This window comes from Carassius gibelio, chromosome B1, assembly GCF_023724105.1.
Source record: "Carassius gibelio isolate Cgi1373 ecotype wild population from Czech Republic chromosome B1, carGib1.2-hapl.c, whole genome shotgun sequence".
Taxonomy (NCBI): Eukaryota; Metazoa; Chordata; class Actinopteri; order Cypriniformes; family Cyprinidae; genus Carassius; species Carassius gibelio.
This window is the reverse complement of record NC_068396.1, coordinates 15,237,386-15,252,384: the sequence shown is the minus strand read 5'-3', so window position 1 is coordinate 15,252,384 and position 14,999 is coordinate 15,237,386. Positions and strand designations below refer to the sequence as shown.

General features: G+C 36.2%; 2 protein-coding genes across 2 annotated transcripts in view; one reads left to right on the top strand and one right to left on the bottom strand.

Annotated features, from left to right (window-relative positions):
- dctpp1 (dCTP pyrophosphatase 1) overlaps positions 1–14 on the bottom strand; it is a 16,662-nt gene extending 16,648 nt beyond the window's left edge. The window contains exon 1 of the mRNA XM_052545552.1: positions 1–14. This exon is cut by the window's left edge and continues 413 nt beyond it. The gene's annotated coding sequence lies outside the window, so the exon portion shown is untranslated.
- Positions 15–144: 130 nt separating this feature from the next.
- Positions 145–14,394, top strand: gatb (glutamyl-tRNA(Gln) amidotransferase, subunit B). The gene is made up of 13 exons (XM_052545551.1): positions 145–330; positions 1,455–1,605; positions 1,716–1,829; positions 3,930–4,128; positions 4,208–4,330; positions 6,765–6,878; positions 7,794–7,878; positions 9,964–10,008; positions 11,337–11,529; positions 12,657–12,790; positions 13,228–13,306; positions 13,431–13,565; positions 13,762–14,394. Exons 1-13 carry the CDS (start codon positions 167–169, stop codon positions 13,885–13,887), a joined length of 1,662 nt encoding a protein of 553 aa, XP_052401511.1. The 5' UTR covers positions 145–166; the 3' UTR covers positions 13,888–14,394.
- The last annotated feature ends 605 nt before the right edge of the window (positions 14,395–14,999 follow it).

Sequence of the window (14,999 nt, the reverse complement as noted above, 5' to 3'; positions counted from 1 at the left end):
TACGCGGTGTGTGAATGCCGTCATAAATAGTCGCCGGAAACTTTCTCTTTGCGCGACTGGCATTATGGGAGTTGAAGTTTTTTCGTCATTATCCTGCGTTACACTGGCGAGCTCCTGGTCGCTGTGTAAAACTACATGTACCATTTGCCCACACTAAAACACAAGCATGGCAACCTCCTCTTCAGGATACAGCAGAATGTTCTTTAAGCTAAGGAAATATGCTAATAAATCACAACATTTATATCATATTGATAGTTTTAATTTAGTGATAAGGACAATATGGACGTCTGGATCCAAAACACAACTTCAGACCAAAGTCCATACTAAAAGGTAGGAAACAAATGCCCCCCAAAATGCTGTGTAGGATGTTCATAGGTTGTAGACAGGCATTTGTTATCAACATGAGGGATTTGAGTAATGGTCTTTCTCTGGTTTAATTAAATTAATTAATGTGGTGTATGTATTTAACAGACTGCAGATTTGAAACTCGAGAAGTTGAGACCATACTTGATTGCTGACCTTGGCTTTACATGTGCTCTGAATTTTTATATTTTTTTTATATTATGTCTTCATTAATACATACTGCAAAGAAAAGCGGATGGTGTTTGTTAATGTGTATGTTAAAATAATGTAAGTATTTTATTAAATAACATAAATTATCCTTAAATAATGATATTCATTACAATTAAAATGATCACCGCTCATTAAAATACATTCACCACTGTGGCTGGTTGTCACATTTTTTACTCCTATGAACAGATACTAATAGTGGCTTTTAGATCTTTTTAGTTTTGTTTTTACAAAAAGCATAAAAAAACCTTCCTGTCACTTTTGACCAATTTAATGTTGTTGCTAAATAAATGTATGTAAAGAAAGTTACTAGTGCTGCACGATTATGACAAAAATCATAATTGTTGATTATTCCCTTGAAATTGTGATTATGAATTACGATTATCACAATTTACATTGAATGATGTTTATACCATTGTTTGATGCAACAGCATACCGTATATTTATATGAAAATAAAAAGCTGAAAACACTAACTGAAAAACTGTGCTTTTCTATAGTATTAGCCTCAAATGTTAAATATACATCGGACTGGTTTCTTCTCTAAATTATATATATATATATATATATATATATATATATATATATATATATATATATATATATATATATATATATATATATATATATATATATATGTATGTGTGTGTGTTTGAATTATATTATAATGTTATACTAAAACTAAAACAATGGAAAAACCCTTAAGATAACATCTAGAAAGAAAAAACAACAACATAGAATAACATAAGTGGACTTACAAAATTGTGGCATCCATAATTGTAATCGCGATTAGAAACTCTACTTATTGTGCAGCCCTAAAAGTTACTGTAAAGTGCCGTCAGTTCCAGTGCCACCAACTCTTCATCTCTTGGGCTTTGTTGTCTAGTCTTCCTCAGATGGTTGGTGTTGTGGGTCTGGAAGTCCATGCTCAGATTCAGTCCACATCAAAGCTCTTCTCTGGATCTCATGTTAGATTCTTGGCTCCACCAAACTCACTTGTCTCACATTTTGATGCTTCATTACCAGGAACACTGCCAGTATGTAAATGAATGAAATCAATACACACACCAATATAAATCTGCATTATTTCTGTAATTTCATTGCCATTCTAAATTCTGTTCAATGTCTTCCTGCTACATTTCCTAAGGTACTGAACAGAAGATGTGTGGAGGCTGCTGTACTGACAGGCCTCGCTCTCAACTGTACCATCAACAGGAAGTCATTATTCGACAGGAAGCACTACTTTTATGCAGACATGCCTGTGAGTTCTCTTAGCTGTACACATACAGGTGCTTTATGAATTTGTCAGCGTTTTTTTTTTGTTTTATCTTCGTACTCCAAAGGATAGAAGTGCTGATGACACAAATGCAATAGACAAGAACATCTTTCCTACGCCTCCAACTCTATATGGTTGTTATTTTTGATTAGCTGCTTTATGGATCCATCGTTTGTCAAAGAGACATGTACATATATCCAGCACATCACTCTTTCTTTCCCTGGGCTTTAATGAAAAAGTGATGCTGAACAGGCAGGAAACAGAATAGCTGCCACTTATGTAGATGAATAACAGTGTCTGCTCTTAAAAGCTTAAAACATTCAAGCTCTGGTCCGAGCATTGTTTCAGCTCTGGTATTGGATTTGTAAGGCCATATATATATATATATATATATATATATATATATATATATATATATATATAATGTTGTAGTTTAATAAAACATGTATATGTTTTAGCAGTTCTGAAAACATGCAGTCCAAGCTCAGCTTTTGTACATATCCTGAGAGCATTAAGAAAGACTACATAATACTATAGAATAGTTTGTGCAATTATAAACACAAGCAGATTAGTGAGTAAATGAGTTTAACTGTTTGATGTGATGACGTTCAATGTCTCAGACATCCTCTGTAGTCCCTTTTAGCCACTTGGGAGTATTACTGATGTATTTCATGTCCTAAAATATATTGAACTTGTGTAAACCACAGACCTTATTTCAGGCCTTTAGCCAAAAGTCTAATATTTAAATATTAAAAGTCTAAAAATCTATATTTTTCGGTATATATAAGTACATTTGTTGTTTTAAAATGGTGACCTCAGTGTTTTTTTTTGTTGATTTAAATGTTTTTCATTTCCTGCTTCCATGTTAACAATGCTTTTTCTTATTGGTCAATCTCATTTGAGCAGTGTGGGTGATATACATATACAGTATATCAACTGAACATGATTTTCTTAACATGAAGTTGAAATCACATTGATGTGTTGCTTCTACAGATGCATATGATTTCTCCAAACAACCCCAGAGATCAATTTACTAAATTTTTCTTAAAGATTTATGTTATCGTCATAAAAAAAAATAATAATAATAATAATTATTGGGTTAAAATAAATGAGTTTTTCTTTTCTTCCAGAACCAACCTGTTGTCCTCTATCATGTTTTTGCAATAATTCTTCAGCTAAAGTCCATTTCCAGTGATTTTGGTTACATCAGCACTTCAGTATTTAAGACAAAAGAACATGATATCTCTTGTGTAAAGATGATTGTAGAAAGACAAAAACAATTCCAAATTAATGTATATATTTGGACAGTGCAGGAAAGAAATATCTGTAAAGGCATATCCTACAGACAGATTGAAAAAACAATTTTAAGTCAAATGAAACATAAGCAAAGATTCTGACTGAGTTTGCATTGAGAAAGCTCAGACGTTCATTCATTAGCATGAATGTCATTTTTTTCAGTGCTTACATTTGTTTGTCTTTTTTTCTTTTTTGTGGCCATTATGAATTAGTTGATCAGGTACAACACGCAGATGGTAATGGCTAATTGCTTTTTTCTTCTTTTCTTTACTCGTTTGCATGCCAGTAACCATGATACATTTCTAGTGGCTTTTGGTCATGGAGTTGCCATAGCAACAGTTACGAGCGCTGTGTTTTGCTTTGCAGTGAAGCTGAAGGAGATTGAAAATGTAGCCAGATCACAAGTATCTGTATGCGGTTTCATTCTGTCATAACCTTAACCATGGCCTTTCAACCCCACCCAACCTTGCCAAACACAAGATTTGATTCTGATGAGTGATGACACAAAAGATTTCTCAGATTATGATGTTTTAAGGTCATTCATTAAGATTTCATATATTATGTATGGATGAGGTCTAAGCCAAAACACAGCATGGCTTTGATGCTACAGACATCCAAAAATGCAAGAACCTCCAAAAATTGTCTTTTTTATTTTGGCTCTTCTTGAAAACCCTTGTGCAGACACAGATGTGTAATAGATATATTCAGATCATGATAAATGAGCAATTAAAAGGGTCCTGATAGCCATCATTGATTAGCTGTGTAACAGTTTGGTGTTTGTGTTTTTAGGCAGGCTACCAGATCACTCAGCAGAGGGTCCCCATTGCAGTGAATGGCATTCTGGTCTATAGTTATTTTGAAGGGCACAGGAGAAACCAAGTTGTAACCAAGAGTGTGAAAATCAAACAGATCCAGCTTGAGCAAGACAGTGGAAAGAGTCTCCATGATGAGGAACGGTGTCAGACTCTTATAGATCTCAACAGAGCAGGTGCTGCTTCTTCACTCTTATACAGGAACAGGAAGTGTTTCATGTGTCTGATATGAACACGGTGTCTCTCTGTGTGTAGGTGTCGGTCTGATGGAGCTGGTGATGGAGCCAGAGATGTGTTGCGGAGAGGAGGCAGCAGCTGCCGTCAGAGAGCTTCAGCTCATCCTGCAGGCTCTGGGCACCTGCCAGGCTAACATGGCCGGTGATTTAATACATCCCCTACAGCTAACATTGATCAGAACCTGTAATGTCTATACACATTGATTCCCATGATGGAGTATCTGACACAAATCACCAATTTAGTAATCTATACAGTATCCATAAGGTTAATCTCAATATTGAAGTGGTTGCATGGAAATAGCTTAAAAGGATGTTTTCTCAGTCTAAAAACAGCAATTTTGACCAAATAAATCCAAAATAGATTGTTTAAATAGAAAATCAGATAGATGAGATAGAAACTGTTTAATGCATGAAGTGAAATACAGTAAAATCAAGTTAAAACAAGTTGTCAAATGTCATTGCATAAAGACTAAGAATGACATGAAATCATTTCTTACTGTAATAATTGTTTATACACTATACTGTCAACAAGCACCGTCCTTCGGATGAGACGTTAAACCGAGATCCTGACTCTCTGTGGTCATTAAAAATCCCAGGATGTCTTTCTAAATGAGTAGAGGTGTGACCTCCGCATTCTGGCTAAATTCACCCATTGTCCTCCGACCATCATGGCCTCCTAACAATCCCCATATCTACTGATTGGCTTCATCACTCTGTCTCCTCTCCATCAGTAAGCTGGTGTGTGGTGGGCGTTCTGGCGCACTATGGCTGCCGTTGCATCATCCAGGTGGATGCTGCACACTGGTGGTGGATGAGGAGATACACCCTGACTATGTAAAGCGCTTTGAGTGCCTAGAAAACCGTTATATAAATGTAAGGAATTAAAAATTATATATTCTCTAAACAAAATGTTTTATTTTGGATGCGATTAATCGTTTGATAGCACTATATTCAAAATATTAACTTGCCAAGTAAACAATATTCTTCTGTATGTCACCAAGATTTCTATTAGGGCTGCACGATAAATCGCATGCAATATTTAATGCCCATCTTGTTCTGTAACCAGCAGTAAATCTCCATCACCTGCACGCTTTCACATGGAGCAGCATTAACTACACAGAGCCGTTGTTCACCACTGTTGGGAACGTTACTTTAAAAAAGTAATTAGTTATAGTTACTCACTACTTGTTCCAAAAAGTAACTGAGTTAGTAACTGAATTACAGACAGCAAGAGTTTTATCCTGCACTTCAAGCATTATCTTTGTAAGAAAAGTGGTTTTGGCCACTAGCTTTGTAGATCACACATTGCATGTACAGGTACACATTTCATGCACGTTCCTGCCTTTGACCACAATGAATTTGAAGTAGTGCTTATATCTTATATTATCTCCACCTTGAAAATGGCAACTTTTAATCGGATTGCTCATGACTCACCATTTCTGCTGCTGCTGCGAATCTTCGTGTAGCTGTTGAGTTGTGTGTTTGGCGCCGCTGGCGCTGCCGCGTGTGCCGTCATGTGTGTAAAAACACTGGCTCTGAATGGCTACCATGAAACAAATGACTCTGCCTTAGCCAATCATAATCGCTTATCTCGTCATTAACCCACCTGCTCACTCGCTGTGAGAGCCAGGGGTGCGTTCGGATTGCTAAATCAATGCATAGTAACGCACCGCATTTAACGTCCAGTAACGTTAACGGCGTTGTAACGACGGGAAAAGTAATTAGTTAGATTACCCCGTTACTGAAAAAATAACGTCGTTACCTAACGCAGTTCTTTTAAACGCCATTATTCCAAACACTGTTGTTCACTGACAAGCTGCGCAAAAATACAATCATATTTTGATATGACAAGATATGCATTAAATATCGCATGTGATTTATGGTGCAACCCTAATTTCTATTAAAGTGTGCATCATGAGGAAATGATTTTTTGTGTTCATATATCTAATAAACAGATGTGGCCTCACACATGTCATAAATCAGAATACTGTACCTGCTGAATGCCATTGTAACAACCGTCCAGAAATGCTTTAAAGATACATTGCAAATGTTAAAAAAAAGGGCCAAATGAGCAGACCGTATACCACTTAAGGACTGTGAGCCTCCGTCCAACTTCACTAGTATTTTTATTTTGAATGCACTGAGATGTTTGAATGCTTGAAACATAATTTGAATGAGTCATAGATTCAATTACACACTTTAAGTAAGAACATTGATAAAATATAGTGTTTGTGTAGGAGACACAAACTCAAATGAGAAAATAACTGACCTGTTTCTCAACCCTTCTTAAAGTGTCACTGCTCAATCAACCTATTGTCTTCCTGTGATGAAAAATTCAATAGCTTTTGTTTAATCAAAAGCCCCTGAAGCAAAATACAGCAAATTGTTTATCTGGTGCAGACTATTCGGCGGAGCACAGGGCACTCCAGAATACTGTATTTCATGCAAATAAAGCATTCAAATTCAAATATATGCAGTGTTTGTTAAGCAGGGGTTTTGAGAGCTGTGGATGGTTGAATTGTAATGACTGTTTGGAGTGATTCTCATATCAGATCCCTTTTTCTCTCTTCTCACAGAGGGGCAGCTTAGAGTTGATGCCAATGTGTCCGTGCATCGACCTGGAGAGCCTTTGGGAGTGAGAACGGAGGTCAAGAATATCAACAGTGTGAGGCACCTGGCTAAAGCCATAGGTAAGTAAGAATACGTGTCCAACATACTGAGAAAGAATTTTCCCTTCTGGTTTGAAGAAGGTCTTTTCTAGTTTAAGTACAAGCGTACAGTAAAACCTCTGTACAGCAAGACGTGCCGAGGGAATGAAGTACACTTTTAGCCAGTGGGTTTCAGAAATCTTTTAATCATGCTGCATTGGTATTCACACACACACACACACTCACGCGCTTTAGTAATAGCTGGAAGTCACTTTTCTTGTGTGGTTGTCAGATTTAGCCTGGCATCAGTTGGAGGGAATGAGTGTCTCTGTGTAATTATGCCAGAGCTGAGAGTCAAACTGCAAACTCCAGATAAGCAACGTGAACAATAAGCATTTTCACCTCACTCCGTCTCTGTCGAGATGTGCACTGTTGAATAAAGGCTGCAGAAGCTGATGAAACACGCATACACACACAATAACACAATCATTTCTATCACCAAGTTGTGTTTTTGAAACCAGGAGCTTCACTCAAAAGGAAATCTGACTGAGCCGAGCTTATGAAAATAAGGAGTGTTGAAGACCCACATAAACATGCCTGTCAAGGACGGGAAGATTAAAAGAGAGAGTAAACAGAGAAAACAGGAAAATGTTTTAATTGCGGAGTATGACATAATTCTCTTAACCCTATTTTACATTGTTCCCTAAAAGAGAAAGTTATACGATTTAATGAATAGTCAATACATTTTGGTTTGATGTCTTGTAAAGACAGTTATTATATCGTATGCTGTAGTAAAACTAAAGGATTACCAGAGGTTTTCTACAACACAAAGCTCGTTTAAGCAGTTATGAGGACAAATGCTTATGTGCAACCATTTCTGAAGTACTTTAGGGTCTTTTGTTGGCAGAAGGTTGTGGTTAGAGTTTGATTGGCTCTCTCTTGGTACATATTCCATAGACTACGAGATCCAGAGACAGATGGAGGTTCTACAGAGCGCTGGGAAGGTTCTTAATGAGACCCGAGGATTTGACAGCAAATCTGGGTAAGGAGGCCCAGAACAGGCATATTTCTACAAGCCCTGCGATCTCCTGTGATATCAATGGGAACAGAGCAGTGCAATTAGAGGATCTGTGTTTTACATGGTTTGAGTCTCACATTCTATATTGGTTCCTTATTGCATTTAAAACCTGCTTTAGGTTTAGTCAGTGTTTCTAACAGAAGAGGAGCCCCTTCTACTACCCTTAAACCGTTAAAACCACCCAGATAAGAATACAATACAATACCAAAAATACAATTTTGAAAACATGTTTCAAAGATTTTTCATAATTTAATGTTTTGATTATTTAAAAAAAAAAGTTATTAATTAAATAAAAGACTTGTTAAAAATCAATGGATGTTACTAATTAAAGATTCACATATTATTACTATGAATTGAGCAGATTTTTTGATTGATTTTTTTTTCCAACAAGGATAATTTCAACTAACAATAAATATTTTTAAAGGGTTAAAAAAAAAATCATTTTCAAATAATAATATTCTGTTCTTTTGAACCTGCTATTCAACAAAGGATCCTGAAAGAATGTTGGGAAAAGAAAGAAAACCACAGTTTCCATAAAAATATTAAGCAGCATAAGAATTGTTTCTTGAGCACCAAATTAGGATAACTTCTGAAGGATCATTATGTGGCACTGAACACTTGAGTAATGACTGCCTCCATAACGGGAATAAACTATATATATATATATATATATATATTTTTTATATACTTAAGGATATATGAGAATATATTAAAAAGAGACTTCTTTCAAAAACATGAAATATATCTATTTTTGAACAGTTGGGCATGTCATATACCAATCTGATTGATTCAGTGAGTCATTTAGTAAAGGATTCTTCATACAGCGTCAAACCGATAAGTTCATTTGTCAGCAAACTGGGCAAAACTTGTCATACTGGGTTTTTTTTTTTTTTCAACATCACAATAGCCAGACATGTTGTCCTGGCATTTATGTTGTGATACAAGTCTTTTTGTCTCCTGTTCAATTCAAAATGCAACCTCACAACTGTGCTGTGGCACAGTATATTCTGCCGCACTGGTGAAGAGTGATTCAGGAAATGCTGCATTTAGTCACGGCCAGCATACTGTTCCCCTGGTCTTTTTCCTGTCCGTCTGTGACAGAAGATGAATGTGGTCATTTGACCTCCGTAGCTGTGTCATGTGTTGACTTGTACACTTGACAGCACCAGGCATACACACTAACCCGTGCTCTCTACAGATGACAGAGCAGTATTATTGTGAGCATCTGCCCATGAAATAAAAGTCTCTTCTCACAGCTGTGTCCTCCTGCTCTTGAATTTGAGCTGCTAGCACAAACCACCAATCTATTAGTGCTTAGTACACAACCTCCTTTATTCTACTCTATTCTAATTAGCTAGTCGCAGCACTCTGTGGTCAGATCTCTGCACAATGGATGCTAAACTATAATTGACTTATGGTCTCCTTCTTCTCACATAATAAAAAAAAAAAAAGTGAAATCCATTTATTTGTCATTTGGTTAGTAGCCATGCAATTATCAGGATAATGTACAGTGAGCTGGTCATTAACGCTATATAAACCCCTTTAGGTATAGAATTGCAAGATTAATCTGAAAATAAACAAAAGGCACACAATACAGTTTAATGTACAGTAGCATTCACAGCTGGATGGCTAATGTCCAGTTTAAAGGGATAGTTCATCCGACAATGAAAATTCTGTCATCATTTATTAAGAATTAAAAATTTTGGGTGAACTATCCCTTTAATAAGCTAAATGGATTTTATTAAATATAGATAATAATAAAGTTTATTAAGAAGGCATAACAACGGTTGTGTGTTGTATTGTGGTTCTGTCTTTTGATTATTCAAATTAACATGTATTTATTATTTATTTATTTATTATTATGTTGTGTTTTATGTTATTTTTCCCTTTTATCAGTTTGGTTCAATAATGACTAACTGACTATTTATATTTTCCTGTGTATGTACATTCTGAATGCCTGTAAGAGCCAATTACTGTATCATATATTTTGCTTGCAACCTTTTTTTTAAAGTATAACTTATTTATAACCATCTCTCTCTCTCTCACCAGTAACACAATTCCAATGAGGGATAAGGAAGGCTTACAAGACTACAGGTGAGTACAACCCTCCATGATCCTTTCAGGTGAGTGAAATCTGCTCCATCCTGTAGAGTGCTACAAAAATAAAGTTAAAAACAGAAGAGGACTATAGAAAGAGTGATGGAGCAGAGGGAAGATGGACAGCGCATGATAAAAATAAATAAATAAAATAAAAGGTAAAAAGGAAAGCAGAAGAAAAATGGAGTCTCTAGACAGACAAGGGAGCAAAGGAGATGGATGAAAGAGAATATGGTGACATGGAGGGACAGAGAGGGTTCGGGGGGAAGAAACAGAAGAGGAGGTGGACAGGAAGACTAGTGGAGATGTGATTGCGTTGCCTGTGCTGTGCTGTGATAATGCAGCTGTAGATCCACATGAAAGAAGAGGGAAGGAAGAGAGGGTAAAGTGGTAAAGAAATAGAGCAAATCATGCATGCAGTGCCATCTACAGACCAATGAACAATACCAATATAACACTTCCTAATGATTGATTTAATTTTTTTAAAGAAATTATTCCTTTGTTCAGCAAGTGACAGTACATTTACACTGTTTTATATATGTAAATATGTATGTATGTATATATATGTAGGTATGCACGTGTGTGTGTGTGTGTGTGTGTGTGTATATATATATATATATATATATATATATATATATATATATATATATATATATATATATATATATAATTTACTGAAATGCAAATCAGTTTCTAACCTTTGTATAATGTGTTTTTTTTCTGGATTTTTTTATTGATATTCTGTATCTATCCGTTAAAATAAACATACCATAAAAATTGCAGATCCTTCATTTCTTTGTAAGTGGGCAAACTTAAAAAAATCAGCAGGGGATCTACATGAAAAATCCATTTAATTTCTCTGTTTTGCCTTTTTGGCTTCATTTTTGACAGAAATAAATTTATTTGAATATCCCATCTGAGCCGTGCTCAGTATGATGCATGAAAAATATATATTCATGTGAGTTATGTACATTTGAATTAAACTGATTAAAACAGCAGTTCGTTTTATCACTTAAAACGGTTACATTATTTTAGAAGAAGGCTGAGTCACCCGTGCTTCTGACGGGCCGCCACCGGAGCGGATGCTTTCAGACCGTCAGTGGCTGGACATGTGTGGCTGGTTCAGGTCAAAGAGATATATGAGAGGGGTGTGACCGAGAGACAGAGAGGGCTGGAGATTAGGCCATGAGATGACACACACGCTGTGTGAACACAACAAATGCTGGCTTATCTCTGCACCTGATAAGAACCACGCTCTTGTGTTTCCTCACATGATGCTTTCTGCTGTGTTGCATGTACATACACTCCCTCTCTTTACCTCTCAGGTTCATGCCAGAGCCCAACCTGCCGCCGCTGTTTGTTTATGAGAGTGAAGCTTCACTGCCTGCTGCCGTTGACCCTGCCCAGGTTGTGCTGATTGACAGGCTGAGTGCCCAGCTGCCAGAGCTGCCGTCTGTGAAAAGGACAAGGCTAGTGGAGAAGTACGGCATGCTTCAAGAGCACAGCTTCACTCTGGTGGTGAGGAAGTCCACATTCAAGCTCTGCATCTCTGTTTTATGGCACACATTTCCAATGTTGGGGAGTAACTCATTAAACCAACAGAATTACGTAATTTAATTACAAAATAAATCTAACTAATCTGTTACAGTTACTGAGAAAAAATGTGTGATTAAACTAAACTACAGCGATTTCAAAAGGATGTGAATATTTTCACAAATTCAGATTTCATTTATTTCATTGACTGCTTTAAAATACAGTTTAGGACCCAGACAATGACATAGGTATTTTCCAGGTCATTATTAGATGCCAGTGTTTCCTGTCAGGATTGATTTCAAAAACGGCATTATAGCTATATAACTACATCTTACGGTTTTAAATTTGTATTTAACATCAGAACGAGCTCAATGCAAATTGTAATCTTAATTCAAGTCATGAAGGATTTTGAAAGTCAGACAGTAATCAGTGTTGAGTATTACTGTAAGGTTAACCCTCTCTGCTTTAAATGTTTGGAAATTATTGAGTCTAGAAAAAGTTTAAATTAAAAAAATATAATTAAATAGTAATGTTACATTACTTGAATGTTGGTACTGAAATAGTTGGTAATCTATTACATTTCCAAAGTAATTTTCCCAACAGCGCACCTCTGACTGCTCATTATTGCCTTTATCTCACAATTACAACCGTTTCTCATTTTGACTTCATATCACAATTACAGCTGTTTCTCATAATTGCAACTTTAATTCACAATTGGAACATATCTTTATATCTCATAATAGCAACTGCTTCACTTAATTGTGACGTTATTGCTGCAACTTTATTTCTTTAATTTCTACCCCAACTGTGACTTCTGATTATCTTTTAATATCTCACAATGGCGACATTATTTCTGGTAATTGCGATTTTATTTCATAACTGTCACTTCCTTTTTTACAGTGTGACTATTTCTTAAACTTTATCCCCAAAATTGCCTTATTTTCTGCCTCGTCTTCATCAATTGTAGAAACTAAGGTTTCATCTAAGGTAGAAACAGGCTTCCATAGTTTTGGATAAATCTCATGATTGATTCTTTTTCACTTTTTTTTTCATCATAGCTATTTAATATTAATTGAAAAGATTTAAATTCTACTAGAACTACTCTGTTTCAGAATGAAGACGGACTCATGGATTACTTTGAGAATGTCGTTCAGACGGCCAAAGCAGAACCAAGGAAGGTGATTGGCTGGGTGATAAAGGAGCTGATGGGAAATCTGAATAGTCAGAATCTGAAAGTCTCTCAGAGGTGAGCCAGCACTGAGAAGTCATTCAATAGCTGCGATACATCCAAAACATCGGAAAATAAATTAGAATAAATAATTCCGAGAGAGAAGGGAGACGGGGAGTGTGTCTTTGTGTGAGTGCTGGAGGCTTATTTCCAGTCTGTTTGTTTTATTCCTTCTCACCAACATTGTTTCCAGTCAGTAAGTAATAAATAATGGAAGCTGTGTTCCCTGGATGCCGGGGGATGTATGTATAGGAGTGTTTTTCTGGGACTTGGCCAGCTCAGTGACCAGAAACTGCCTCGATTATCACTTTCTTAAGTTCACTAATATGTGAGTGTGAACACACAGAAAGGAGCCATGTTTAACCCATTCAGTACCGAGTTCTCCTGGCTCTTAATGTTTCTAATTCTTGAGTACAATCTGTTGTTTCTTTCTAATCTCTCCCTCTGTTTCTCAGTCCCATCTCTCCATGTGCTCTCGCTGAGCTGATCAATCTTGTAGAAGCTGGTCATATCTCATCTTCAACTGCCAAGCAAGTAAGTGTAAAAAAAACCTTTCATTTGTGCTAATAATAATATGTTTGCCAGACCAGTTGTCAGAAGCTATATTGCGTGAGGTTCTCCTTAAACCACAGGCCTGTTTTGTGTGTGATGAGCACAGGTTTTCCAGGAGATGTGGAAGGCTCCAGAGAAGACGGTGGGCCAGATAGTGAAGGAGCAGGATTTGTGGATGATAAATGACAAAGAGGAGCTACAGCAGATCTGTAAGAGGATTGTGGACAGTCACCCTGAGGAGGTAAAGCCAAATATCAATTCACCTTAAAAACTCAGTTTGTCTTTATATGTTCTGAAGCCAGCACAAATATGTATAAAATATAATATACTAAATAGAAAACTTTTAAACTATATTTGTTTATTGTTCATTTGTTTGTTCATAAAATCAACTGCTTGCCATCTTTGATCATTTTTGGAAATGAATTTTGTTGTTGCAGGTTCAGATTATCAGAGGGGGTAATGCGAAAGTACTGAACAAACTGATGGGTAAAGTTCAGAGAGAAACCAAAGGAAGAACTGACCCGGTCCAAGTCAGAGCCATTCTAGAGAAAATGGTCTCATGAATTACCCAGCATGCCTTTTTATGGGTTAATGCTGTGTTCTGGACAAGCAACTTAACTTGGAGAAATTGAATTTTCATACAGTTGTACAATTGTTCCAGAAAGGTGTCTACACTGTAAAATTTAGAGCTACACAAGCTGTTAATATTAAGCAATGTTTAGTGCATCAAGGCTGTGTTGTTTTATTTCTAAAGAGCTGAGGATCCGTTAATTCTGCCCTCTGAGACATTTATCACTCAGTGATCATTGATTCCTTAATAGTCAGCTCTTGTGAGAACATTTTGTGTGTGCACAGAATCTCTCTGCTTTAATTTGTTTGCAGCTCTCTATGGATTTTCCATCAGATTTGGATTTTGTGGGATTATTCATCACTTTTAGACTTTTAGCAGGTCAGGCCAAGGTTGCCTGAAACTTCTGCTGTTTAATCACCATTAGCCATTTCCAGCACATTCCAGGTCTGCTTGAATATGGGGTCTGTCAGAGGGTTCAAATAAATGTGATGTTTGTGTACTACCAAGACTTTTTAATCAGAACCAACATATTGAATTAAGACAACATAAAATATACATTTTCAAATCATACAACTTGATAAAGCTTGGTAAAATACAGACGCGTATTGGTTGTGTTATATGGGTAACTAGCGCCATCTGGTGGATTGTGTTTTTTACACACACTTACTGTCAAGACAAGCGAGTCATACATGCTTACATACTGTACATTGAATTCCTAATGTTAGTTTTCCTCTTTTTTTTTTTTTTTTTTGCTTCTATGGAATTAAGTGCATTCTTGAATACACTAGTATAGTTCCATAGTTCCATACCATTCCAAACTTGTCAAAAGCTCTTTAGGCAAATGTTTAAGTGAACAGATAAATCACAATGGGTCCTTTAGAAAAGTGTTAGGGACATTACTGAAAATGCACTGAAAAAGGACCTAGTTTTGGAAAAAATCCCTTTCAATGAAAGGACTATTCGTGGAATAGTGAGTTAAAGGGGTTATATGACATTGCTAAAAAAGAACATTATTTAGTGTGTTTAGTGTAATGAAGTGTGTTTAAATGGATACTCCACCCTAAAATGATTTTTTTTTAATACATTAATCAGTTACCCCCATGT

Bases quoted from the DNA above. Each gene is read 5' to 3' on its own strand.
- gatb (XM_052545551.1), top strand. From the start codon at position 167: ATGGCAACCTCCTCTTCAGGATACAGCAGAATGTTCTTTAAGCTAAGG. The intron at 1,606-1,715 runs GTATGTAAATGA...ACATTTCCTAAG, and splicing joins CATTACCAGGAACACTGCCA to GTACTGAACAGAAGATGTGT. The intron at 13,307-13,430 runs GTAAGTGTAAAA...TGATGAGCACAG, and splicing joins CATCTTCAACTGCCAAGCAA to GTTTTCCAGGAGATGTGGAA.